The 27,781-nt window shown below is 32.7% G+C and overlaps 1 protein-coding gene across 1 annotated transcript in view; it reads left to right on the top strand.

Annotated features, from left to right (window-relative positions):
- The window catches only part of LOC129232163 (polyhomeotic-proximal chromatin protein-like), a 40,658-nt gene extending 13,950 nt beyond the window's left edge, over nt 1-26,708 (top strand). The window contains exons 4-15 of the mRNA XM_054866404.1: nt 349-2,442; nt 5,396-6,211; nt 6,397-6,555; nt 8,229-8,510; nt 12,280-12,378; nt 14,983-15,105; nt 17,283-17,354; nt 18,687-18,733; nt 19,384-19,532; nt 19,622-19,716; nt 22,986-23,088; nt 25,084-26,708. Of these exons, the coding sequence (XP_054722379.1) occupies nt 349-2,442; nt 5,396-6,211; nt 6,397-6,555; nt 8,229-8,510; nt 12,280-12,378; nt 14,983-15,105; nt 17,283-17,354; nt 18,687-18,733; nt 19,384-19,532; nt 19,622-19,716; nt 22,986-23,088; nt 25,084-26,249 (5,205 nt within the window). The 3' untranslated portion in view covers nt 26,250-26,708. The remainder of the gene's footprint in view (nt 1-348; nt 2,443-5,395; nt 6,212-6,396; nt 6,556-8,228; nt 8,511-12,279; nt 12,379-14,982; nt 15,106-17,282; nt 17,355-18,686; nt 18,734-19,383; nt 19,533-19,621; nt 19,717-22,985; nt 23,089-25,083) is intronic.
- The last annotated feature ends 1,073 nt before the right edge of the window (nt 26,709-27,781 follow it).

Below are 27,781 nucleotides of genomic sequence, written 5' to 3'. Positions count from 1 at the left end.
TTATTGAGTTAATGCAGTCGATTGAAATTTTTGTCTTTATTTTGAAATGGATTTCAATCAAATCATTAGCATATTTTGTTTCTATTAAAGATTTTCCTTCTGAATTAAGTTTTCCATTGCCTTGCATTTATTTCTTAGGAATTTTGCTTCTTTATTAATAATATTTCTTTGATTTAAATATTTTTTCGCCTTTTTTGTTGTAAAGGAATCAAAAATTTTTTAAATGCATCATTTCTTTTTCTTTTTTAGCAAAAAGTTATTTCAGCAGTAAAAGAGTGTGGAAGTAAAATGTAGTGGATGTAATTAAATTTCAGTTTACTAAATAATAAAATTGCTTTTGAATTACAGGACCCTCAAGATGGGACTTCATCAGAGTCGGCTGTTGAAAGTCCGCAGGTGCCAAGGAGTTCTCATTCTACCTTTTCAAATCATCAGGCATCTATTGAACACATAGTTGAGCAGTCGGAAATGGGATACAGTTACACTGTAGAAGGCCAGGCTGTGCTGGCCCAAAGTGGGATATGTTCGACAAATGCTGGCTTAGGGAGCATGTCACTTCTGGTAACTTCATCTGGTCAACAAACATACCAGCATGCTTCATCCAGTGGAGCTACTATTCATCATATTCCATCATCTGCTGCGCATACTACTATACATCCTCATTCTCCAGCATCTGCCCGACCTGCAACTCCCTTGTCACATAACATTAAATCTCCTGGCCAAGGTCCATCTTCTGTACATAGTATGCCTCCTCCATCCCCACTGCAACAAACAAGATCACCTTTGCCATCTCATACTCCTTCACCAGCACCTGCATGGTCTCCAATTCCTCCTGTGCTATCTCCTGCCACGAGTCGAACTCAATCTTCAATGCCTTCAGTTGCTTTCCAGCAGTCTCACAATCAAATGCTCCAGACAAGTAGTGTTACACAATTTGTTACTGCTCTGGCAAATCAGCAATCTATAACGCAGAAATTAAATCTTCAACAACAGCAGCAGCAACTGTTTTTACAACAACAGCAGCAGATATTATCACCAGTTTCACAACCAGCAGCCCCACGGCTTACAGCTGTAACATCTCCCATTGTTTCTTCTGCAGCAGTTACTGTTCCTCCTCCAATGGTACAGTTGATAACTGCACCACAGTCTAATGTATCTTTGCCTACAAGGACGTCGCACAGTGCTGTTCGCCCGATTCAACCAAAGATACCACCTCAGATACTGCCGAAGCCAGCCACTTGTACTGCTTCGAATCAGTTTGTTTCACCAGCCCCAACACCAAAGCAGCCCCCTCCACCTCCTGTAACCGCGAATCAGAGGACTGTAGGTGTTGGTATTCAACCCAGTGCAACAGGGCAATTAGTCATTGGCCAAGGACAGCCAGGTGTTTTCTCTGGACCTCAAGGTACAATTGTACTTAACCAAATAATTCCAGGTGTTGGACAAAATCCTATTCTAATACAAGGGATGGGCAATCTTGCCAACATCCCAGGCCTACAATTGACATTGAGGCCGCCTAGTAGTGCATCTCCTGGTCAGTCTGTAAATTCTTCAAATTCACAAAACAATGCAACGTTAATTGCTGCACTACAAGGTCCCAGTCAACATGCCCAAACTCTTTTTGCACCTGCTAAATCTCCTATCCATGGGCAGCAAACTGTAGTTATTCCTAATAACCTTGCACATCCTGTTTTAGCTTCTCAAAATATAAATTTAACTTCTTCAGGAATTCCAAATAGTGGGATCATGTCATCTTCCTCTCAAGGGCAAGGATTTTTGACTCGATCAAATATCATTCTATCGCCTAGAGTTGTTGGAGGTAATCAGGGTCTCCAACTGCAACAGATACAAACCCCACAAGGTCCTATTTTTGCTTTCGCTCCCAGCCAGACCATAGCAGTACCACACTTACAAACTGCATTGCAGAATGCTACTTTAGGCAATGCTCAGTTAGCGCCTGTGACACTTCCTATGCATGGAATAATGACTAATCAAGGAGTCTTATCTGGGTTATCCCTCCAATCTCATGCACCACAGTCTGCCTTACAACAGCAACAACAGTCTTTGTTTGGTACAGCAGTTCCTTTTACTAGCCATGTAGAGCCGCCATCACATCAAGTGATTCAAGTGCCACAGCCTCTGGCTCCTCCACAAGTCCCTGCTAATCATCCAAATCAGTTGCAAAACCAGCAACAGTTACAGGTTGAACATTCTCCAAAACCAGCTTCTCCACCAAAGCCTTCCAAAATTACTTCTGTGAATTTAGAAGAGTTGTTGAAAGAACATGGCATTGTGCCTGAAAATTCTCCTATCCCTTCTCCAGATTCAAATTCTCCTCTAATGGAGGATCCAGTTCCTTCACATATGCAGCCTTCAAACACGGTAGTCCCTACTCCTCAGTTGGTCACAGCATTGCAATCACAGCAAGTAGTCCTGGAACAAGTAAGAAAAATCTTATTTATTTCTATTCTAGTTATTATGTTATTGAATTAATTAGTCTGATGAATAATTTAGACAAGGAACTCTTCAAGTTTTCAAAAATAAGTCTGAAAATGCTGCTTTTAGTCTAAAAGCAAAAAGTCCTATTTATGTTTTTAATCATTTTATGTTGTGGCCAGAGTTTGATTGCACATAAATAAGTAGTTTCAAATCTTCAACATAGTTTTCAAATTAATGAGTATGCCAAGTGAATGTGATTTTATGTTTCGTAAATTGTTTAAATGTTCACTTAAATCTTTACAATTAAAAATTTAACTAAACTTGATATTCTTTAAAAGTAACTTTTTTTAGCATTTCAAATTATTAAACAGGTACATAATAGATATGTATTTTTGTTTTAATTGTTATAGTTTATTGAAGACTTCTGAACACCTATTTGTTCATATTTTATAGAAATAACATCTTCTGTTTTTAAAACCGTTCTTGGCTTTTTGTAATACAACAATGTGTACTTGAAAAATGATATAAAGAAAAATATGACCAAAACGCAGTTCTTTCATAGGTGTTTGAATGGGTAAAACTTTAAAGTCATGTAGAAGCTCAAATTTTGTGTCACTGAAAAGTTATGTTACAGTTTTTCATCATTAGTTTTTTCAAGCTATCTTGCTGCTAGGCATTTTAGGGACACATTATGTTGCCTATGCATACATTTTTGTCATCTCAGAAAACTTTTCTTCAGGATATTATTGTTACATGGTTTTGCATGTTTTTAAAGTGTCAAAAATGCTTTGCAATGTCAAAACATAAATTTAAATTTTACTGAATGTTTCAAAGTTTTGAACTCATTAGTAACTGCATATAATGGGGAGTAATATGCAGCATTTGCAATTATAGTTATCAAACACAAACTTCAAAATCACTGATAAACTTCTGGTTCACTTTGGAAAATTCATGATATTTCCAAGTTTTGCTTGATAACGTTTTGGGTATTCTTTGTTTGAGGCTTAGAACAAGAGGCCATTGGTCATAGTTCTTGGTGCTGTTGAATCTCCCTTTCTCTGATTTCATTTCAATTTCAGAGTTCTACTGTATTTTTCACGAATTTTCAGCACATACATGTAAAACTCTTCTTCTTATACTTGTTTATATTTTACGTCAAAGGAGGAAAAGTTAAAATTTCATATTAATTTCTTGTTTTCTGTCATAATTTGATTTTAAAGATAATACTTTGTATTAAAAAATTAACAGGGGTGAAATGCCTCTGCCTAAAATAAGTGAATAATTATCTCAGTTAATCTAAATTATAATGAAGAAATTTTGAAAAATGGTATGAAGGTAAAATTGTACAATATTGTAATAGTTAATTCGAAAGAAGAATTAAACAAAAGAATTATTTAAAGAAAAAAGAAAATTTTAATATTTATCTAGTTTACTGCTACAGTAGTGTCTAGTTAATATGATCACAATTTATGTTATCGATTGCATATTGTTATCAAAATTACTCTGGTTAAAATTGTTTTATGTGGTCATTATATTGTTTAATACTATTAGTTTTAAAATTGGAATCCGTTTTCTGCTAATATGATCAGATACTATACTTCACAAAACTCAAGATTTTGCAAAAAACGTTAATCATAAGCTAAAAGAAGATAGAAAATCTAGTTAGGACATTGCAGGAACTATAGAGTCATGAATGGCAATATACCAAAATTTTACATTAACATAATCATAAGTTAGCTAGACTATTGTGAAAAACAGATGGGTGATGGAACTGATGAGTCTATCAGGGTACCACTTAATCCTTATAGGCTGTGACAATCGCTGAAACTCATGGCAACAAAGAGGGCACTACACGGAACCTCTGTTTCCTTTACGTTGCCATTAATTGGTGGATGCAGGGGTTCAGTTTAGCAACAGTCAAAACGGGCGACGTCAAATCAAAAATAAACAAGCTTGGAAAGGTTGACAGTGATTGGTGGATGCATGAGCTGCATCAGTTTAACACAGAAAAGTAATAAATTGTCAGGACTGGTTAAGCGTCATCGCCATCTAGTGGGACCATGGTCTGATGAATTATGCTTTGATGTTGAGCTGAAATAAGAATACATTGGAAGTATTGAAATGTGGGAGAGCAACAGTACTCCAATGACTTAAAAAAGCATTAATTATAATTTATAAATAATCTAAAAAATTTTCAAGCAACATTTGTTTTTTTTTCTTCCAAAAATTGATGTATGCTTTCTACATTATATTTGAATATGAGTTTTTTCCTTTTATTTTGAGATTCATTACACATGACTAAAGTTCGTAAATTTATCTAATTTCATAATTTGTTTAATGTTATCAATTGGTTATTGTTATCAAAAGCATTGTGTCCCGAAGTGTTCACATTAAACTTCGACTACTGTACATAATAGGAATCTACAGTTTAAACATTTTGTAGTAAATGAAATTATAGATGTTTGTTTCTGCTTTTAGGTTGCTCTATAGTATATTCTGTTTTGCACGAATTTATTTACATTTTTGTTCTGTCTTTATATTCTTAATGTTTAGTAAGTAACATTATTGGACCATTTTGAGTAATTCACTACTCAAATAATCTGATCCTGGTTAGAGTCTACTTTTCTCCACCTCAGACCACCTCTTAGCATGGGACGTTAGATTGGGTTAGAGTCTACTGTAATAGGTAGAGGTAGTTTATAATTGCAGTCATTTGTGTAATAATGCTATGGAACTACAAACATGAAGAGTGCAAACTGAGTAGTCTGTTGGTTGCTTTAATTTCAAGGCTATTGACCTTAGGTTTTTGCTGAATGGCTGTTTTTTTTCTGGAGAAATAAAACGAAATCAATAGGTTTACTGCAATTAAAATTGAATATAATTTGTATGCTGTTTAATGACATGTATATTTGTTTCGCATTGGTTAAAATTTCAAGTAATGTTTCTTTTCTTACAGCTAAGTCAAAGTCCACAAGGACACACATCCTTACCTCAGATCAAACTTGCTTTGACACAAGACGGCAGTGTCATCTTTCAGCCCCACAATGCATTCAGCAACACTTCGCAGAGAGTCCAGCAGTTTATACCCTCCTCCCAGATCCATGGAAGGACGGCCAACAATGTGGCTCCTGTCATCCTGCCCACTGTCACGACATCGTCTGTTTCAGTTCCTGTTGTTGCCACTGAGCCCTCTACCGCACGCAACCATTCAACTTTGCTCGCAAGGCTGAATGCTGCCCCAGCAATAAATGTTCCTGATATGTCATCTTTGGCAATTGTTACATGCATAGGAGGTACAGCAACATCTTCAATTACTACCACTACAATCACAACTACTACAACAACACTTGTGCCATTGACTGTTCAGAGCCTGAACATTAACAGTTCCAGTAATGCCAGTAATTACGTAGTGCAACGGACTTCGGCAATATCCAGCACCACGCCAGATAAGTTCTTCATCTCTGAAGAGGAGCCTTCGAATCATGTGACATCGGTGATCTCAAATTCTGTGCAACAAAATCGTATTAATCACGTCAACTCCGGGTTCCAAACTGTGGTTGTTTCTAGTGACTCTTCTTCTCGGACATCTGTACAAAGTACCCCCAAAACTGTGCAATCTACATTTATGGTACCTGCTAGTACAACAAACTCTAACACAGTGCAAGCTGAGCCTGAGAAAATTAGAAATGAAAATACTGTTGAAATTGCTGATAATGGTGCTATTGTGCCAAGCCATACTCTTCCAGCATTTTCAGCAAATGTGCCAAATCATGTAAGTATTCCAAGGCTAACTTGACAGTTTATAGAACATTGTGATCAGGCTCTTTCTAGTCTTCTCAAAGCTGCTGAGTTTGTTTTGCCACTCTGTAGTATCCATTGCTCATGCTGCTAGTCATAGGTATGTTTTATAGCACAGAACATAAAATTTTGATTATTAATTGTCTTTTCTCGTTACAGGTGTTTCAAAACTTACAAAAAGAAATCAATGAACTTGCCACCATGAAATACCGCACTGCTGAGCAGCAAAAATCTTTACAACAATTAATGTCTGTTAGTCAGAAATTGATTGGAACGAAGGGTAACAAAGGTTGTCGAGCAATCCAAAATCAAATACATGTAAGTTTTTTTCCCAACATATTCCTAGCATGTGTCACATTATTTAAATATCTGAATTAAAGTGTGTGTGAAATTCCCAGGCAGATATTTAATATATATAGTCTTTTAAAGAGACGCTCAAACTGAATTATGCAACTTTTTCTTCTTGTCCATGAAATTTGTAGTCATATGATAATGAAAATGAAGACAATATAGGGATTTCATGTCAATGTTTCTGATTTTTTGATTTTTTTAAAATCTGATTTAACAAAAAGAAAAAGAAATACATTGCAAGCTGAATTAAAAAATTTTAGTAGTGGATCAAAAAAAATAAATGCAGTTGAACCAGAATTGTTAGGATGAAGTTAGGTAGAATTTAATTTGTTGTGTATTTTCCCTGTTTACTGTGATTATCAGTACAATATTTTACACATTGCCTGATGTATCAATTTTTATTTATAGCAAAATATATATATTTTTTAATGAGTCATAATGTTAAAGAATACTTATGTTTTGTCTACTTATCCATATTTTACGTGTTCATGTTCAAGCAGATCTGTTCTTCAATTAATTCATAAAAATAACTAAATTTGGTGTTTTAGCTACTTTCTTGTGAGAGCGAAAGTACTTATATTAAACTGATATGCAATGTATTATCTCTCATTCTTTCCTTTATTGATTTATTTAATTAAGTATTATAAGTTCAAGCTAGAATGAAGTTTGCAAAATTAAGTAAATAAGTATTACCTATCTTTTATCAGTGGAGTACCTAGCACGGGTGAAACTACCAAAATTTTAAATGGGTTAATGTACAAAAAAAAAAACTATGAACCCTTTTTATATAACTTGCCCTAGATGCATAGAAACCATTGAGAGGTCTAAAAAGTAAGGGGGTGAATGAAACTGATGGCCTCTTAATAAACCCAAACGTATCTCAAACACAAGGAAAAATAATGGGTTTCAGTTTTTTGGTTTAAGAAAAAGTCACTACTAGGTCTAATGTTTTGACGATATGAACTTAATCCTGAGTATAATATTCACTCCATGATGTGAGATGGGGGTTTGAGGGTTCCTCCACTACCCCCTGGAAAATTTTCTAGCTAACAGTGGCAGAAAAATGTAATTGTTCTGATACGGTTCCCAGCTTTAAAATTATTATTTAAAGCTTCTAGCATTAAACTGTTAGCCACATATGCTTTTGCTATTTCATGAATTATTGAACTGAAAAGAAATTGACAATTTTTAAATACATCACCCGGTATGCACTGAAAAAATTACCATCCTCATATAAATAATAGCCGATGATCAAGTAACCCACGTGTTTCAACAGCGGAACTCGCGCCACGGCATGTTAATTTGATAATATGTTTTGGTTATGTTTAACATGCAGGGAAAGGCTTTATTTTGACAAGGCTGAACTCGATTCAGTAACTTAACAGTTTTACTGGTAAGACTGTCATTTTACGATAATGAAGAAACGAAAAAAAGGGTCAACAATGAATGCTGCCTACTGGAGTTTAGAGTTAATCCACTGGATTTAAGGTTAAAATTTTCAACTCTCGAAATATCACCAAACAGGCAATGGCTTTGTTCAAATGTAGAAGCAACTTTTCAACCCCATACCATGACGCGTGACTTTCTAGTTTAAAAATAACGATAATATATTAACATGTATTTTTGAAATTGTTTTTCAGATGAAACATGATCCTGAAATAGAAAAACTGTTAACGAAAGCACAAAAAGAATGTCACAGCTTACTATCTTCTGAGCAATCTCAGCAATCACAACCACAGCTGCAGCAACAGCAGCAGCTACAGCAACAGCAGCAGCTACAGCAACAGCAGCAGCTACAGCAGCAACAACAACAACAGCAGCAGCAGGCAAAAGCTTCTAATGTATCATCTCAACACCCAGTTCCAGCTGAAAAACAAAATGCTGCAAATTCTAAAGGAGTTGCTTCTCATAATTTACACTTGGTAAATTTGTTGAAGCAAAGCACCGCACATTCTGTAAGATTTAATTTTTTTTAAAAATGAATTCTTATACAAATTCTTATACAAACTAGAAATTTACTCCGTAATTGTGTCATGCTCCGCAAGTATGAAATTTCAAAATTTTTTCTTAAAGCATTGATTTTTTATTTAAAGATCATTTACTAATCTTGCAAAATAATTACAAGCATGTTAAATTTAGCTAATTAAGAATAAATAATAGAGCTATCATTTTTTTTTTTACCAAAATGTGTTATTATTGAAAGATTGAGAAAAAATATTAAAACTGGTGTACTAATCCATTTTGTGGAATGGTTAATATCTTGTTATGTGTCTAGGAATGTGGTATAAGCAGTGTTAGAAATAAAAATTGAAATTTGGGTGTTTTCGTGACGCCAAAGATAAGTTTCTAGGTGTCAAAAGGAATAATTTAGCTGCCATTTTTAGAGTGAATCTAATGTATCACTCTAAACGTGGCAGCGTGTGAGAATGTAAAAAAGTTTTTATGGATTTAAATACTACACATTTCCTGCTGCATATTAAAAGTTATCTAAATGTACAGAAGAAATGGATAATTTTTGCTATAACAAAATTGAATGCGTTTGAAATTACTTTTACAAATTATTTTTTGATGTCAATTGCTGGTATCAATCGCGAAGAGTCTGGATAAAAAAAGAGGTTTGATGCCATCCAAAACTTTATGTGTCTAGGCGCCGAAATCTGCAACTGCAGACGTCAAATCAAAAGAATAGAATGTTACTGGTCAAAAGATAACGTGATGTAAAATTACGTTTGTACCAAGATGTGATGTTTTAATTTAATATTTCTGACTTGGAGAAACCTCCATTCGAAAATATATTTGTAATTTTTTGTACGGAAAGAAATTTTTTAAAAGTGCTGTAAATGATTTACTGATGAACTATTCTGTATGGCGGAACCTTACTAGTCTAGGCGAATTGTCTGCCAGGTTAGGTTTGCCCTAACTATAAGTATAAGTTAATGGGCAATTCCACCGTTACGGACGTAACAATCACAGACTTTAAACACTCATAATTTCAATTTAGTTTCATAAAAAGCTACAATTTTTTTTTCTGTTGTATAGTTGGGTGTTATTAATGCTATCAAAAATTTGGGTGCAGATTGCTTTATTAGAAAAAGTAACAAAAATTAAAAACTACCTGTTACGGACGTAACTCAGAAAACAGCAAAATGTATACATTGTCATACAATTGCCAATATTCCTGTGAATTATTCATAGATTTCTAAAATTTTCTTTGAAATACTTGTTCTAGAGATTTTAAGCTTTCTAAAACCATAAAGTTTTCATGGATACTGTTTGTAAAATTTATGATAGAAATTTATATATTTGTTACGGACGTAACAAAAAAGTGTTACGGACGTAACATGTCTGATATACTAATTGCACAAAGCAAATAAAAGCTTATGTATACTAATAATTTTTGTTAAGAGAGTGCATTGGTCTAGATTAACACATTATTTTGACCATTTAAGTTACACTTTAATAGTTTTTAAAGATTTGGGGAGGTAGGGAGCAGCCCCCGTCCATATACCACCATGTAAATAAATATAAAATATAAATTGGTGCGTCATAAAAAGTGAAATTATCCAAGGGGAAATTAAGCAAAACAAAAGTGGAATTATTCAGTTACAAATAAATTTTACAAATTTTTAACATGAACATGGAGTGAGAGCGGGGGGGGGGGGGTCTTCTACAAGGGAAGAACTTTTACAGTTTAAGAATTTTCGATGATTTTCTCTATCTCTTAACAAATATATTAACTGCCAAATTTCTTTTAAAGTTTAACGGTTGCCTTTGATTTCGATCGTTTTTTAATAGAATTGGCACGTTTTTGCCAAAGGTGGAAAAAAAACTGTCAAAACTGACATCGGAAAAATGCATTTTGGCCAACATTTGCCTAAGTAATCTAAATCTTGCTTCAAAACTAAATTTGCCTTATCTGAGGATCAGATGTAGCTAGTTTAATATTCAGTATTTTTAACTCTAATCTAATTATGCTTTTTAATTTAAGTTTTAAAACTATAAAATATTCAACGCATCAATGAAACAGTAATCTAAATATTATTTTTTTGTGGAGAGTAAATAACAATAAAAAGTAACTCAGTAACTTTGGTTTAAACTATTAAACAGGACAAATTCTTATCTCTAAGTTAGTTTTTAAATAAGAAGTAATATCAATTTGGCTATGCTTTCAGAATGATAGAAGTTTGAAGAGAAAAACTATAATTAATATCTGTAATATAAATTAAAAAAAAAACTTTATTGATAAAAATTACGCACAAAATGCTTTGGATTTCATCGTGTTAAATGATCAAGGAATTTTCACAAAAATCTACTATGAGAACACTATTTTTTTTTGTGTCATAGTGCATTGATGAAGCAAAGTTTAAGAAATTAAGGAACCCTCTAGAATATTTTAATGCATGTTATTAAGCATTAATTGCTAATCTAGAATTATTAACACCAATTGAATTAGGATTTGGAGGACAAAAAAAATCTTACATTGAGAGGAACACCTCAGAGCAACAGTAGGATATCTTGTCTTATTCCTAGGATTAGATGTCTTAATGTTGCTCTGAGGCGACGATGTGTATTTCAATAATTTTAAAAAATGAAATTAAATATCTACTAATATTTATAAAATTTTGAAAATCACAGTATCAGAAGTTTTGTTATATCATATTACATGTCATACCCTATATTTTCATTGCCTATCCTGTATTTTTTTTCTTTTTAATTGAAAATATACATGTGTTACGGACGTAACGTACTGCTTTTTGTTACGTCCGTAACAAAAAATGTTACGTCTGTAACGCCATTTTTTTAAAAACTAAAGAAATTCTAATGTTTTAAACTATGGTAAACAATTACTCTGATGAATTGCTAAAAGGACAAAAAAGGATTTCTTTTAATTTTGATTTTTTAGGAAGCAACAACAACTTTTGCTAAATTTTTGTTACGGACGTAACATTGAACTTCATTTTTAAAAAATTTTAATTGCCTAATTTCATTTTGTAAAAAAATAAAAATAAATGCATGTTATTACAGTATTATGTTAATAATTTAAGCTGTACTGCAATTAATTTTGTTTATTTTTATTTTGCTATTAGAAATAAGCGTTTGAAAATGGGGTATTTTTTTCTGATTGTTTTGAAGACCCGACTATCATACTTCCAACTAGGAAAAAAATTTATTATTTAATTTTTATTAAAAAAAGCAATGCAATATTCTGAAAATACACATTGCAAGCTTTACAATGATGTATAATATAGCAAAATAACTGCAATATGAAATTTTGACCTACTGGTTTCACTTTTCATGGAATTGCCCTAATGTATCTCACGTAATGTAATTCAATGTCTAACTTTCGGTTCTATCCACTGTAGTTAATTAATTGATATCCTTAGCAATTAGCTTTAAAGCTATAAATTAGCTAAAAATAGCTTTGCTATTAACAAGCATGACTTTTAGTTAAGTGAGTAATAATATGAATGTGAATTTTGATGTGATTGTTGATGATGAAATGTAACGCTGCTTCAAATTTTGAAGCAAATAGATGTCAAGATCACATTTGAGCGGAACTAAATGATTAATTCTTGTGCCTTTTTTTTTTTGGTAATTTTTTTTCTGGTCTTGAATTTTTGTTGTAGGCATGTGTATTTTGTGTTGATTGTTTTGCTTGATTTTAATCATATCTTTCAAATTTTGTTCCAGACACCTGTGAAGCTTATCGCTCCTGCTACTACTTCTATTACAACTGCTTGTGATAGTACAACAACTACATCTAGTGCAACAATTTCAAGTCATCAAAAGGTAATTTTTTTTAAAATTGTAATATTTGATCCTTTAATCCATACATATTTTATGTTATTTGCTTATCTCTTTCTTCCTGTTTTAATGCTGATGCTTTTTAAAAGACTGAAAGTGAAGATTCAGGAAAAGTGGCCTAGCCCTTTTATTTACGATACAGTCAAACTTGCTTATAATGAGCCATGATTTAACAAGAACTCGGTTTTAACAAGGAAATCAGAAATATTTTGTTGGTACAATGTCAAGCATATATAAGAGCAAAACTCTCTTTTCACAAATGAAACCAGCTTAAAACAAGCAATATTTTTATGATTCATAAAATTTCTATTGATTTCCAGCAAAATGATGAGTCTTAAATCCTTAAAGCAGGTGATGACAACATTAAAAATAAAAAAAATTTGTAGTAGGAGAAGCATTGAAAAATGACATATTTGTTGACGTCAGTGTTATCACTTCTGATATGCTTATTTCGGATTATAGTGTAGCTCAAATTCAAGCTAATACAAATGAAAAATATGAATTTAAGAGACTAAATTAACAAAAATTGTGAAGAACTTGAAACTGAACTACCAGCAACGTCTTATGATGTGCAGAAAAACTGCATCCGTTTTTTGAAGTTGTGTTGAAAATGGCGATGTTTTGGCCAATGAATATTCCTCAAAAGACACCAGTGGCCCTAGAAAGACACTATAAGACAATTCAAAGGAATTTAAACAACTTCTTTGCCCCTGTAGAGAAATGGAAAACAAACAAAGCAAGTGTATAAGAATTTTAATGATTTTTTTTTCACGAACTTGTGTTTTACAAGCATTTGGTTATTAAAAGCAAATATCGTGGTTCCTTCTCTTTCGTTATAAGCAAGTTGGACTTTAGTATCAAAAACAAGGAATTGGTAAAATTGAACTGGAGCGTAACATTGCAATAAAAATATGCTGGTCACGCTATTATCATGTTGAAGTCTACTTCAAGAACAGATAACAGGTTAAACTTATACTAGATGGAAAAGTTTTTCTTAGCATACAGTAGTCTCCTCTTAGTCTGATCAATACAGTGTGAATCAGTGTTATGAAAAGCTGAATGAATGTTATTATTGTAATAAAAAATAAAAGGGTCGTATCTGAATGTAAGAAGTATTTGCTTCGAATGCTCGCATATATTTACAAGCATCTATTCTTTTTAGTATTAATTAATAGGGGTATAAGGAAGTTATGTAGTGTACACATCAGATTTATTATTCATTTTATCCAGATTCACTTATTGTCATCAATCGGTTATTATTATCAAAACCATTATGTCAGAGAGTGAAATATTTTGTCCTGTTGTTTATTCAATGCTTTTCAGTATCATTATTGTTTGCTTTTAAGTCTGTTGCATTGTTTGTAAGCTATGCTTGTGTGTTTTCAAACAAAATATGTGTAGATCTACTTTTTAAAAAAGCTGTGAGGGATAAAATGAATGCAATGTGTAGAACTTAAGACTATATTTCATTATAGTTAAATAACACATTCACAGTTTGTTATTATTATACTTGCATTTATCTCAACCCTTGCAGAACATCTACGCTCTAGTGTCTACTTTTTGTAATTAAAAATGAATAATGAAAGACAGCAAATGCACAGTGTGAAAAACTTTTCAGAGTTGCAAGATAAATTTAACATAAACATGACTGCATTTTATTAATTGTTCACTGGAGTCCATTTCACTTTTCAAACACAATGCATGTTAACATGGTTCACATGTTTTTAAAAAACCTTGAAAAGTGTCAAAATGTGTTTTTAGTTTCTAAATTCTGTGATATATTTTTTTAAAATTACATTGAAAAAACTTGGATTTTTTTTTTTTGGCTGCTGTTTTCCATGTAGCTTTTCTGATTATATTTGTACCCTATGAAAATTAGATATTTTTGCAGAAATATATATCCAATTATGTGCCATGAATGAAATCGACTTATTAAAAACTTCTACTTAACAGAATTTTTATAATTAATGACTATTTAATGATAATCTTTTTGTTTTGGAAACTTGTCAGCATTGAGTTTGTGCTTCATTTTTTCCCCATGAATGAACCATGGATAAAATTTTTAAGTACTATTGCCCTAAAAATGTTTGGGAAGAATTCTATAACTGAGAAAATCAGTGATTTTTTGAATTATTTTAAAAATTTTTGGTGCTTTAATCTAGGTGCTGTTTTTTTCTTTCTTAATACCTGTGTATAAAAAACCAAACGCCAAAATATTGGATAGATGGTTGCTTTTCCAAGGCTATTTTTCTAACATTCTGATGAGAGTATGTAGATTAAGATTTGCCTTAACTATCAAGAGTAAGACTTGATTAGTAGAGGTGAGGTATATACTACTAAGAAGGAATTCATATTAAAAAGTTTCAGGTGTAGAAGATTTATACATGAGACAGAAGTTAAAATATAATCAGATGCATTTATCTTGGTTAGCACAATAGGCTATAAACAAAGTTTAGATAAATAAAAAAGCTTCATTCTTTGTGCCTCAAGGAGACAGAAATAGAACAAAGGAAATTTCTAATGAAAAAATATTGAGATTCTATTTGATTTTTGGTGTCAAAAATTTTGAAATGCTGTCATTTTTTCTAGATGGTTAATCAAACTGTAAATATAACTCAGCAGAGGTTGCAGGTACCACATCAGCAGCAAACACCTCATCCTCAGCAACCACCACATCCGCAGAGTAGTAAAACTCAAGTGGAAACTACACAGGTAACACCTTCCCCCTTGTAATCTTCACAAAAGCTTCAAATAAAACTCACTCTATTATCTTAAAAATTTGTAGAAACTAAAAAAATAAAAAAAATAAAACACCTTCTGGTGGCGTGATGGTTAGGTGCTGACCTTCTATGCCTGTGGACCCGGGTTCTGGCCTGCCTGAGGTGGCCAGTCAGTGGATTTTTGAGATGCAGAAAATCATCAGCGCCCATGTTGTATGATTATGCGGCATGTAAAAGATCCCTAGTTTATTCTTTTAGCTTAAAATTCCCTAGGCAAAATTAAATTCCTAGTGCAATTTAGCATCAAATGAGAGCCCAGGTGTCTCCATCTGGTGGAAACTGGGCGTCAAAAACAACTCATGCATCAGCGCCTTAATGGTGATACACGAAAGGACTGATGCATTGTAGGGGAGTGTACTAGGGGTAGTTATGGCTCAGACACCTCTTGAGTGGGTTTCTTATACAGCCCCATTGGAAACAAACAAACAAACAAAAAAAAAGTAAATAAAATAAAATAAATCAAAAAAATAAAATTAAAAAATAAAACTAAACTGTAGAAAAGTTTTATGGAACTGTGAAATTCTTGAACAATAAAAAAAATTGTCTAATAATAAAACTGGAGAAGGGACTCTTTTCTGAAAGCTATAAAACCCGAGTAATTTAAACATGACGTTAGAAGTTTCTTCAAAGTATTTTGGTTTAATGGAAAACAACTTTCTTATGCTGAATTGAAGCAATAGTGAGCAGGTGAGCTTCAAAACTTCTTGGTAATTGTTCTCAACCCTGGTTGAAGAGAACCCTTGTTGAACCCTGGCTCTCTTCAACAAGGCAAAGGAAAATTTTAAGATATTTTTTTCCCAGATAGGTTGTATGATGTTAAGCAGAGCATAATTAACTAACTTTTATTTTATTTTTCGTTACTAAACCTCAAGATAATTTAATGAATGTATAGAAATTTAATTTTTGTGCATTTTAAGGCTACTTTGTAGTCCTACAGTTTACAATCAAAATTATGACACCCATCCAACAGCTGCGGCTTGTGTATCAATTATCTGGAACAAACTAGCAAATTTAACTTCTTAAGAGGGTAAACTTAACACTGTAGAAATAAGAACAAATTTGAAATCATAGAATATCATCTTTAGTGAAAATTTCTTAAGTTAACTGTGTAAAATGTACACATGTGTTAGTGTGTATTTACGTGATATAAGGGAGCATTTTCTTACACTGAAAAATGTCTCAGTATTTTTCTTATTCATGTTGCTTAAAAGAAACTTATCAATGGAATTTTTGTATAACAATTTGAAAAAACTGTTTGTTACGGCTGATTTTTAGTTGAAAAGGCTGTATGTCATACATTTATTGTTATTATTTTTGCATAGCTGGTAAAAAATAATTTTCGATTGCAAATAAATTTTACACATACTGTTTACTAAAGTTTTGATACAGTTGAACTTGCTTATAACAAGCCCTGTTTTAACAAGAACTCAGATTTAGCGAGGATAATAAAAAGATTTGGTTGGTACAATGTTAAATCTATGGGAGCAAAACTAGCTTTTAACGAGCAAACTCTGTTTAAAGCAAGCAATATTTAATTGATAAAATGTCTATTCATTTCCTCATCAGAAAAGATTATTCTATTTTTGGAAAAATTCCATTCACTGTTGAATTCAACCGAAAAATAGAGAAAAGACATAAATCAGAGGGAACAAGTGGTGACAGGGCCCATTTTTTGTAATTCGTGAAGTAGGAGCATTTGAAAATTACATGAAAGCTACCACCATAACGACAAATGAAGAATTTGAAGTTATAAAACCCTCAACATAGTAGGCTTTTAAAGTGCAGGAAAACTTCAAACTGTTTTGATGCCACGGATGCAAATGACTATGTTTTCGGACCCTTTGTTCCTCCCAAACAAAAACAAGAAAGAGACAATAAAGCAGTTGAAATCAAAAGGCCAACTTCCTTGGTACTGTATAGAAATATAATAACAAAGCATATATTTTTAAAAAATGGCACTACAAGCTTTGTATTCTTTCTGTAAAACAAATTTTTTAGCAATATATCTATGTGGTGAAAACATTCTTTTGAGAAAAATTTGCATAAATTGTGTTTTGTGAATCCATTGTAAGTTCAAGTGTTTTAAAAGTTATACAATTTCTTTTTCAGCAACCAGTAGCAGTGAGGATATCAAAACCGCCTCAGCAAGCTCCACCTTGTCCAAATGTGGTTCCAATTAAAGTAATCCTTTTTAAATATAAATTTTTGGCTTTAAATTAGTATTAATTTCAGGCATAAAGACTTGCTAGGTTTTTTCTTTTATTAGTAATGTTATTATTTATTATTAAATTTAAAGTTAATTCCTCAACAATATTTGGCATTGCAGAAATGATCTCAGCACACTATTCTGGTTTTAAAGCAGAAAAATAACAAAATTGTTCGCATACTCTGTTAAATATCGTTTTGATTGCCTGCATTATGCTAATTGTTGCATAAATAGTATTCTGAAATAATTTTAAATTATTTACAGTAAACTTATGATTATCCACCAGGCAGATAATCGTAAGCATCCGGAGCATTTCACACTATCAAAAAAAAAAAAAAAAAAAAAGAAATTTTATTTTTTGTGATGATTAATTGAATTTAGATAAATGCACACATTTTAATTAAACAAGTGCAAAATCTATTTTAAGATATTCCTATTTCTTTTTTCCCCTCTATCCTCCATTCACATCAAACCTTTCATGGTCGCCAAACACTGGCTAATAACTGACACTTTTAAAAATATTTACACTACTTACTGATTTTTAGATCAACCCTACTTACTGATTTTATCTGAACTAATTACATGTGTAAACGAGTGGCCGGATCGGTCTAGAAATTGTCTACCCTCACTTATGCCTTTTTTTTTGTGTTCTAGCTTGATTTGGTGCAGTTGATCTGTTTGCTCAATTTGCTCCCATATTTGTGTAATCTGTTTGCAATAATGAGCAATCCTGTTTTAGCTTTTGCTTGTATTTTTCGTACACTGTTATTGTTTTAATTAGTTCAAATGTATGAAAGTGTTATTAATCTTTTTGAAGCTATATTTCGTACGCTAGCATAGTTTAATCAAATTTGTGGATTATCTGCGAATTCGATTATCTGCGGTTACTGTGCCACCCTACTTTGCGGATAATCAGGAGTTTACTGTACTAGAAATTCAATTCCTTTTTTGAAAATTCTAAATTTTAAAATGTACTGTTAGTGTATATGTTATATTGCAGTTTAATGCAGTTACAAATGCATGCCAGACTTAAACAATAACTATTCTTATAAATTGAGTTAATTTCTTACAATATCACAAAATTCAAGTTTACTGTTAGTTAAGAAATAAATTAACACCTTTAAGGTTTATATAAAAAAAATAAAAAGTAAATTTTGTCCTCTTAAAATGTTTTTGTGTGTTTTGAATCCATTTATTATTACTATTATTGTTGATGATTATTATTATTATTTTTGTAGTTTTTCAGACACTTAATTGTATGAATATTCAGTTGATTGTTAATATTGTTTATTTTTTTCGTTACATAGGGTCCATCACCTGTTAAAAGAGTTCCCACAGTGCCTAAACCTGTTCTGTAAGAACTACATTTCTTATATATTACTAGATTCCATCTTTATTTTTCATAATTATTTGAGATTTACTGTAGCATTGTAAAGGTTGCTTGCTTTCTTTTTCTTTTTTAGCTTAAAACCAATAAAATTTTCTATTTTTACTCCATTAATTTTTTAAAAATTCATTCCTGTTAATATTTTGAACATTAATTCAGTAGTGCTATTTGGAAGCAACATTAATGCTTTCTCTATGCATTATGAATAAACAGTTCATTACTTCTTTTTCTGTATTATATGTGGTCCATTATTCAAAAAGGAGAAAAAGTTGTATTTTTAATTAAAAAAAAAATTGAAATTGAAATTATAAAAGGAATATTTGCTATTATTTGAAACATGTTTCTTTATATAATTTAAAATCTTGTTGAAACTGCTTTTTCTTAAAGTATTAAAGGAATCGTGTTTAAAAAGTGTTTTAAGTAGCCTCATGGGATCATAGGTTTATGTATACTGAATGATATCTACTTATGCTTGACTTGTATTTTTCAAAAAATCCTTTTTTTTTCATTTAAATTTAGGAACTTAAAACATATGTTTGTTCTTTTGTTTCTCTCTTTCCATTTATACTAATTGAAAGTGTTTGCTAGTATGCTAAAATATCTTTTTTAAAAATTAGTTTTAGTGACCAGCTTATCAAAGATCAGAATGGTGTTGTCAGTCCTGATGTCAAAACACCATTTTTGTCTAAGCAAGATGCTTGTAGCAGGCTCCTCAGATATCACGTGTATAATTCCAAAGTTCCATCAATTGAAGAAATTCATAAAGGTATGATAAACAATATAAATTGATGCTTCCCCCGATGGTGTCTTTAGCTGTATGAAGTGACTCAATACGAATTACTTATTTACTTACAGCGGATGAAACATTTGACATGGTGTCTGTTCAGCTGTTAGAAAAAGTGAAGCGGTTGAAAAATAAATATCAGCTTCTTCAGCTTAAGGAAAGCATGGTAAGTAATTCATCTTTTTTTAGGTAAATTGTTTTATAATAGTTTTAAGTAAAGGGTGTCCCAAAATTAACGCAAGATTTGAATTTGCCACCATTTTTTTCCATAAATTGTTGGCAGCCATGAAAAAAGAACAATTTGACAGTTGAGAGTTTAGGGTTAGTAAAAATGGGGTGTTATTGTACCATACAGCTAGAGAGAGTGAAACATTTCAATTACTGCATCAGGCATTTCCTAGTCGCGTACTCTCTCATTTTGGTCATCAGAATTGGCACCCTAGATCGTGTGATTTAACATTATTAAATTTCTTCTTATGGGGTTATTTGAATTCAAAGGTCTATGTCAACAAGCCCACAACCACCGGTGCATTACCGTGTTGCGATACCGAGCGCCAATAACAGTAACTGCTTGACCAGCCTCAACTTTCATTATTTTTGAAACAATTGTTCAATAATGAAAGTGCGTTATTGTATCGTATAATACTCCATTTTTGATTACCCTAAACTCTCAGCTGTCAAATTATTCTTTTTTCAGTGTTGCCAACCATTTATTGCAAAAATGGCGGCAAATTCAAATCTTCCGTTAATTTTGAGACATCCTTTATTCAATAAAAAAATTTTTTTTTTTTCTTCAAACAGGGATACTATTCAGAATTTTATCAAATTTCAGATTTTTCTTAATTGTTTTGAATAATCTCACTTAATTCATTGACAGTGTTAAAATTATTCCTTTCCCCCCCTTCACGTAAACATGAATACGTAAACATTATGCTCTGGATTTCTGCAATCTTTTCTTCAAATTAATAGTATGCTCCGATCTCAGCCAGGGTTTCCAATGGCATCCCGAGATGTGTCACTACATTCTCCCATGGCAGAATTTGCAAATATTTAACTGTTTCGTTTTTATGCCGTTCCATACCTTTTCATTTGACCCTTGTATGTTTAAAAAATACGTAAATACCTTATTTTGTATAATTGAAATTAATTTTTTTAAAGATTTTTTTCACTATTGTTTTGTACAAAATAGGAATTAGTACTTTTTTATATTGAAAAATTTGAGCCATACTCATATTTTCACACTGTTTGAAATAAAATATAGCCTTTCGAGTTTTTAAAATTTTTTGTTTGGAGCCATTCATTAATTACGTAAGAATGATTTTGGCAAATTTTGATCCCCCCGTCCCCCATATAAGGGTATGTAAGATTTTTCACCCTCCCCCCCATTCTTACCTAAGATTTTATTTCTTTTTTCAAAATAATAAAATAACAAATCTAACATCACTGGAATCGAAATGAAATTCACTATTTTTAAATTGAGCCTTTTTGTGTGAAGAAATATTTACTAAAAAGTTGGAATTTTTTTGTATATGATGCGATACTAATTAAAAATAAAATATGCCATACATAATGCAACTCTTTTATTATATTTTACACTATTCATTCTTTGTAAAACAAATAAAAAACAGCTCATCCTAATACTTTTTTTACTTTCCAGACGCAAATGAAATAGGATCTCTGCCGAACCAATTGACTGCGCAATTTCTAATATAAAATATCGATTTGAAAAATATTATGTAAGAGTGGGCTTGACCCCCCCCCCAAAGTAAGGGTATGTAGAGATTTCTTCAACCCCCCTCCCCCTCGGGACCCTTACATAATTAATGAATGGCCCCTTATCAATATACTAAACAAGATTAAAAATTTAAAGGAATCTTGCCTTCCTGAAGTTTCAAGGTAAAAAATAAGCATTAAACTTCTTGATTCCTGATAAATAACGTTAATTTTAACCTGATATTAGACTGGATGCAACAATTTTGGAATTTTCAAATGGATGTGTCCAAATGGTAATCATGGAAGTTTTTTGCTACTAAACATAAAATACACTAATAGCAAGGTTGAAAGGATAAGAATGATAAACACAAAACTACTGAGGTTTGAAGTAAAATGCTAAACAAAAATGAGCAAGTTTTAAATAAACAGATACAAATAGATTTCCACAGGGCTCATAGTCCTCCTATATCTCCTATATTTCCTATATTTTCAAATTTGTCAGATATTCTCCTATATTTCCTATATTTTCTCACCAACTCCTATATTTTCTTCATTGAATGTTAAATTCTACCCAAAAATGAAAAAACCTTTGATCATTTTTTCTTCTTCTTTGTCTTTGTTTAAAAAAATTAGTTTCTTTTTCTGTAAATAGTGAAACGATGGGGAGGCAGAACGTTGCACACTTTTTGTAACGATTCTCTCTTGATATGTCCAACAAAACCAGTAAGACGAGAGAAACATGGAGTTGAATGGACTTTTCAACTTTTCATCGTTAGTGTTAGCATTGAAGTAATGACGTACCAATATTGAGAACTATGGGTAGATTTAAGACATTGGAAAAAGAATGTCCAAATTAATTATTACTTAGTTTTAGCAATCAATAAGAGATGTACTTTCCGAAGTACGTAAGCTAAAATCTGAATTTTGTAATTGCTTTTACATGCTGTTTTGGAAAAAAATTCTTTAAAGAATCAGAGAACGGATAATTTGGCGGTATACTTCTTATGATATCATGTTTGGCCAAAAATTTAATAAAGTTCTCTGAAATTGTGTGGTGAATTCCACGAAAAAAAAAAAAAAAACCACGCACACACAATTTTGCTTAGTTGAATCAAAGTTGTCTTAAACGAACAGGATTCATATAAGTAACCGTGGGTACAAAAATTCATTTGCTCTCTCTTCTTTGACTCTTTTCATTGCTATGACTTCATGGATTCTGGAATTGTATTTATACTGGATCTCTGTTTTTTTTATGTTTTTTCATATTTTTTTAGGGCTCCAAACATATTAGATGCTATATGTTTTTGAAATTCCTATTGTTTTTCTATCAAACTCCTATATTTTTCCTTTTAAAATCCTATATATTTTGCTACCAAACTCCTATATATTTTGCTATCTAACTCCTATATTTTTCCTGTTAAACTCCTATATATTTTTTTCCACTTGCTATGAGCCCTGTTTCCAATTGCTTAAAAAAACAGAGCTAGTGCTAGAGAACATAATTGCAAGTATGATGCATGTTTTATGGTTGGCAGAATGGATGTGCATAGTTTTATTTTTTCATTCTTGAGAATTTTTAAAATATAAAGTTTTTGCTGTAAACCAAGGTTTGTTTCATTTGTGTAACTAACATTTCTTTTTAATTCAAGACATCATTCGATAGTTCAGTTTTCTGATTTTTCCAAACTTTTTTTATATTGATGTTTTTCGTGAATCTTTTAGCGGCCATGCGTTACACCTGATCAAGTTCTGATGGAGAGATTGTTTATCGAAGATGAGCAAACTTCCCTTCAAGAAGATAAAGCTGCAGTAGCTGATGGGAAACGTAAGATTTTTTTTTTTAGCAACATGTGCATTTTGTTTATTCCTACATGTTTAGTTTGCTGATTTGTGACATTATAATCACCCTTGAAGTTGCTTTAGAAATGGGTGCAGAGGTATTCTCAATTTAAATCTTTATTGAAAGGAGAATCATTATTTTAGTTCTGCGTTGAGAAACAGTTGAGTGAAATTTTTAAAGACATATGATCTGTTATGATTAAAAAATAATTATGATCTGGTGATATGATTTTAAAGTACCTAGTTAGTAATGAATCATCTTTTCCTTAAAAAAAATATAAATAAATAATCATTTATAAATTATAAGTTTATTTATCAACATTTTATTTTAATACAGTAACCCTTTGTTAAGTTGCACGTCATTTGAACAAATGGCGCTTTTCCGCTGTCTCCCAATAAATCAAAAGCAGTAAGCTTTTGCTTGCATAAATTTGAGACCCTTTAAATAGTTCAAAATTTGTATCAACAATATTTTCAAGTTATTTTTTATTTAAAAAAAGTCAGTTGGTAAAATCCTTTTCTTTTGTTGTCTTTATTCAAAAATTCATCATAATATACATATAAACTATATTTATTATAGATAAAGAAGCACATAGCAGTTCTTTAAATGTTAGTTGGATAGTTACTGTTAATAAACTCGGTTGTATCGGGTTTTTCAGATACATCAGTTTTTGTTATCTCTCATCAAGCAAGATATAACAAGAGATTATTTTAATGTCAAAACATTAGTTGTAAAAGGAAAGCAAAATATGCAAAAAAGAACAAAAAAAGATCTTATTTTTAATTCTTAGATTTAATAATTTTTGTTTGTTCAATTTGGTATTCCAACTTATCTGAATTTGAAAGCGTATTCATCTTTCTTCCACATTTGTTACTGATTTGAAGAATGTTTACAGTTGCTTTTTAGATTGCAGAATCTACTGCTAATGAAGATTAATTATTTTGTTTCAGACCTGATCATTGCGAAATGTTTACTATTCCAAATTTCAGGGTTGGTATTTTGTCCACTTTTTCGTTAGAAGTTCAGGACGGGCGGAATAAATAGGACAAAATGAATTAATTGGACACAATGAAAGTCCGCTGACTTTCCATATGTTTGATATTTATAATTATTACGATGATGTAATGGAGTTATTATATAATTTGATCGCATTATTTATTGAAAAAGTAAATTGTTTTTAACAAATCATTTTGGGGAACCATAGTTACTGTACTTTAATCATAGTCTGATAAATCTGTAAAAAAATTGATAAACACTTAAAAGCAACAATTTTTTATTGTTAAGTTAACTGAATTTAACAAAATGAACTAGCTGTTGAACATAATTAGCAACTTTGCATTATTTTTTTCGACTAATTTAAGAGTAAGGGGAGGGAGGTACTGATTTAAATTAATTTTTGTTTCCAGGATAACTTTTTTTATAAATAAATGAATGTAAAAATAACAAATTAATTATAATAAATACTATGTCATTAGTTAGTAGCAAAGGTTAATTGCAGATTAGGTAAGTAAATTTTGCCAGAATTACTGACTGTTTGCTAATGTCTTAACTGCAAGGTCTTAATATCGTAAATTGAACCAGGGGCGGATACAGAAAACCATTTTAGGTTCCGTGTAAAGAATGACCCCCCCCTCCCCCTCCACCCCCCATGAATGAACCTATATTTTAGGACGAAAAATTTCTGAAACTGCTGGCGGGTCAATAAAAAGCACCACATTGGCCTGGAAAAAGGCACTTAATTGGGGATAAACCTTGTAAATTATTTTCATTAGCAGTAAAAAATAGTTCAAATATTTACTTTCAAAAATAATTGATGAATTGAAAAGATACTGTAATCGTTAACATTTCATGCATTAAGTGGTTGAACACAATAAAATGATACTGCTGTTGATGGTTTAGTAGGGGTGTCATGATCCCCATGACCCTCCCCTTGTATCCGCCACTGAATTGAGCGTTGTCTAATTTCAATATATTTTGCAGCCTTATCTCTCCCGCCTCCTCCTCCAAGTTGGTTGAAGTTGATGAACTGCAGAGATTCTCCGCCGCCACTGTCCGCCTGCGAAGCCGCGCCTTCCGAGTCGAAAGTGGAGGAGCCCTGCGCGAGTTCCGAGGACTACCCGGAACACCCCCACGAACTCAGCGATCCTCACCTGCAGGAGGACAGCGATCCCCCCAACTACAAGGACGACGACAACCTGGAAGCGCCGGTCATCGACAGTTGTGCCGACATCATGGTTCCCAGGCACGACGACAACATCGAGCGCAGCCCTCCCACCCTGAAAAGGATCGTGATAAAACCCCGGGAGCTGTCCGAGAGCGACTCCGAGGAACCAGTGACTAACAAACGCTTTAAGTTCAATAGTGCGTGTATAAAATTGACTACAAGCAGCTGTGATTGGAGCGGCGAGAGCACGCTCTGTAGGCCCGCGAGGCCGACCTCCAAGGGCGGCGAGCAGAAGACTAATCACAAGTATCCCCACGCCGCTTTGACTCGTGAATCTTTTCACAGTGATAATAGGATAGACGATGTGGTGAGTAAGATTAAGTTGGATATATCTCCCATGGAGATCGATATGGGCGACTTCGAGCCGGGGGCCGAGGACCTGGCGGACTTCGAGCCGCCCGTCGCGAGGACGGAAGAGTCGTGCGATTCGCTGGCGTACAACAGGACTAACAGCGAGGTGAAGTACGAGTTCGACATGTTGGGCTGTTCCACGTGGGATCCGGATTACGTCCACCACCCGCCGAACGACGGCGACGACCCGCCCGATCTGGACCTGTCGGGTCTGGACGGGCTGGAGGACCACCTGGAGGACGGCATTCCCAACGGGATCCGGGACGAATCCGACGTGAACAGCTACGTCGGGTATCATATTCCTAAGCGTCAAAAGAGATTCCCGGACGTGGGGCCGTCCGGCAACTGCGCGTCGGACCAGGTGCAGAGTGCCATCAAGAGCATCATGGGAGCGCCGGCCGAGCATCGTTCCTACTTCGTTCCCGACGACGTCGAGTTCTTGCCCATGGCGAAGCAGAGCCACAACGCGCACATTTCCGACTACGGCGGGAGCTTGGACGCCGACATGGGAGCCACCAGCGGCGAGTCCGACGCCGCCCTGGACGAGGCGGTCCGCAGCATTCTCCTATGAGGGGGCGCCCCATTCCATTATCATTTCTACACTACAAGCTGCCTGCCCGACATAACTGTGCACTTATTTATTGTCATTGTTGAATTTGTCTGTTAAATAAGAATTATATTGATTTCCTTGCGTGCGTTCTTGTGATATGGATTTTTTTTTTGTCATCGAGACATTTCGTTCAAAGTTGTTTTTTTTATAAATTATAGCGCAATCAGCAATAAATGAGTCTCCTGGTACGAGCAATGTGATGTGTGTAATTCGAAACAAAAAAAATAATTGTTAAACATTTGCCTCTTATTGCGTTTGGGGAGGAGTAAAAGGCGACGTCGCCGATCTCTTTAGTACAAATTACTCGAGGGGGAAAGAAATCCCGATCCTACATCTTGCTCAAACGATTTGAAAAGTACTTAACCTTGCTCATTACTATTAATGATTTAAAGTGTTATACCTGTTGTTTTTGTAATTTTTTGAAGAACTGTATATTATTTTATGTATTGCAATTAAAAAAGATGCAGTCTAAATTATCACGTGTTTGATTATGGGTTGTATGGGGCATATTTCAAAAAAAAAAAAGAGAAGAGAAGCCTAAATGAAAGTTTCTGAAGTCATTCGATCAAAGTGCTTTGAACAAAGAGGATGCTTGCATTTTTTTTTCTTTTTATGCAGTTTTTAAGCTATTGTCCATCCATAAAATGAACCTGGTATGAAATAGTTCTTATGTTTGATTTCTTCGTTGTGTGAAATCAACTTTAATAACTTTTCATTATTCAAAGGAATTTTTGTCATGAAATTTAGTTGATGAAATATTTTTATCCATGTGCCAAAAACATAGTTGAGTTGTTACTATGTTTTGCTTCAAGTTCTTTTACTTTTGTTTTTTAACTGATAAAATGGAGAGAATTTTTAAAAATCAATTTATATTTTAATTTTATTTAAATTTTATTTTATTAATAAAAATACAAGTATACAAAATGTTTTAAAATCCTATTACACAAAATGGAATGAAAGTTTGAAAAGTGGATGCTGTATGAGTTAATCTTTAGCAAAGGTTTATCTAAAAGGAGCATAGCAATCACTAGGAACTTATAACATCGAAAAATGGCAATGACATTAGATTCTGCTATCATTATTTAGGAGAAAATGTTTTATATAGCATATATATAAACAAAAAGCTTTACAAATTTGTGTAAATTTTCATTTCAAATGGATGGAAGTCATAAATGGTATTATGGTCTAAGTTATGACTTAGATTTACCCACCCTCATTGAGCTTTCTCATAAGTTTTGTATAAATATGTTGATAAAAATATTACAAACTTGATGGTATAGGGTTGCCGAAGCAAAAGTGGTCCAATCGTACACTTGTCGCGATTTGAAGTTTCAATTATTGAGTAACACTGCAGAATTCTATTAATTTTGTAGGAATCTGCAAATTTTCTGTGCATTTAAAAATTAGATGTTGATATGAATTTCCTGAAAATGATGCTAATTTGGCTCACAACTCGACATTTTTGCTGGAAAAACATTATGTGATGCCTTCAC

The sequence above is a fragment of the Uloborus diversus genome, unplaced genomic scaffold (genome assembly GCF_026930045.1).
Source record: "Uloborus diversus isolate 005 unplaced genomic scaffold, Udiv.v.3.1 scaffold_11, whole genome shotgun sequence".
Lineage (NCBI taxonomy): Eukaryota > Metazoa > Arthropoda > Arachnida > Araneae > Uloboridae > Uloborus > Uloborus diversus.
Note: the sequence above shows the minus strand (reverse complement) of the source record. Positions and strands in the feature narration are given on the sequence as shown.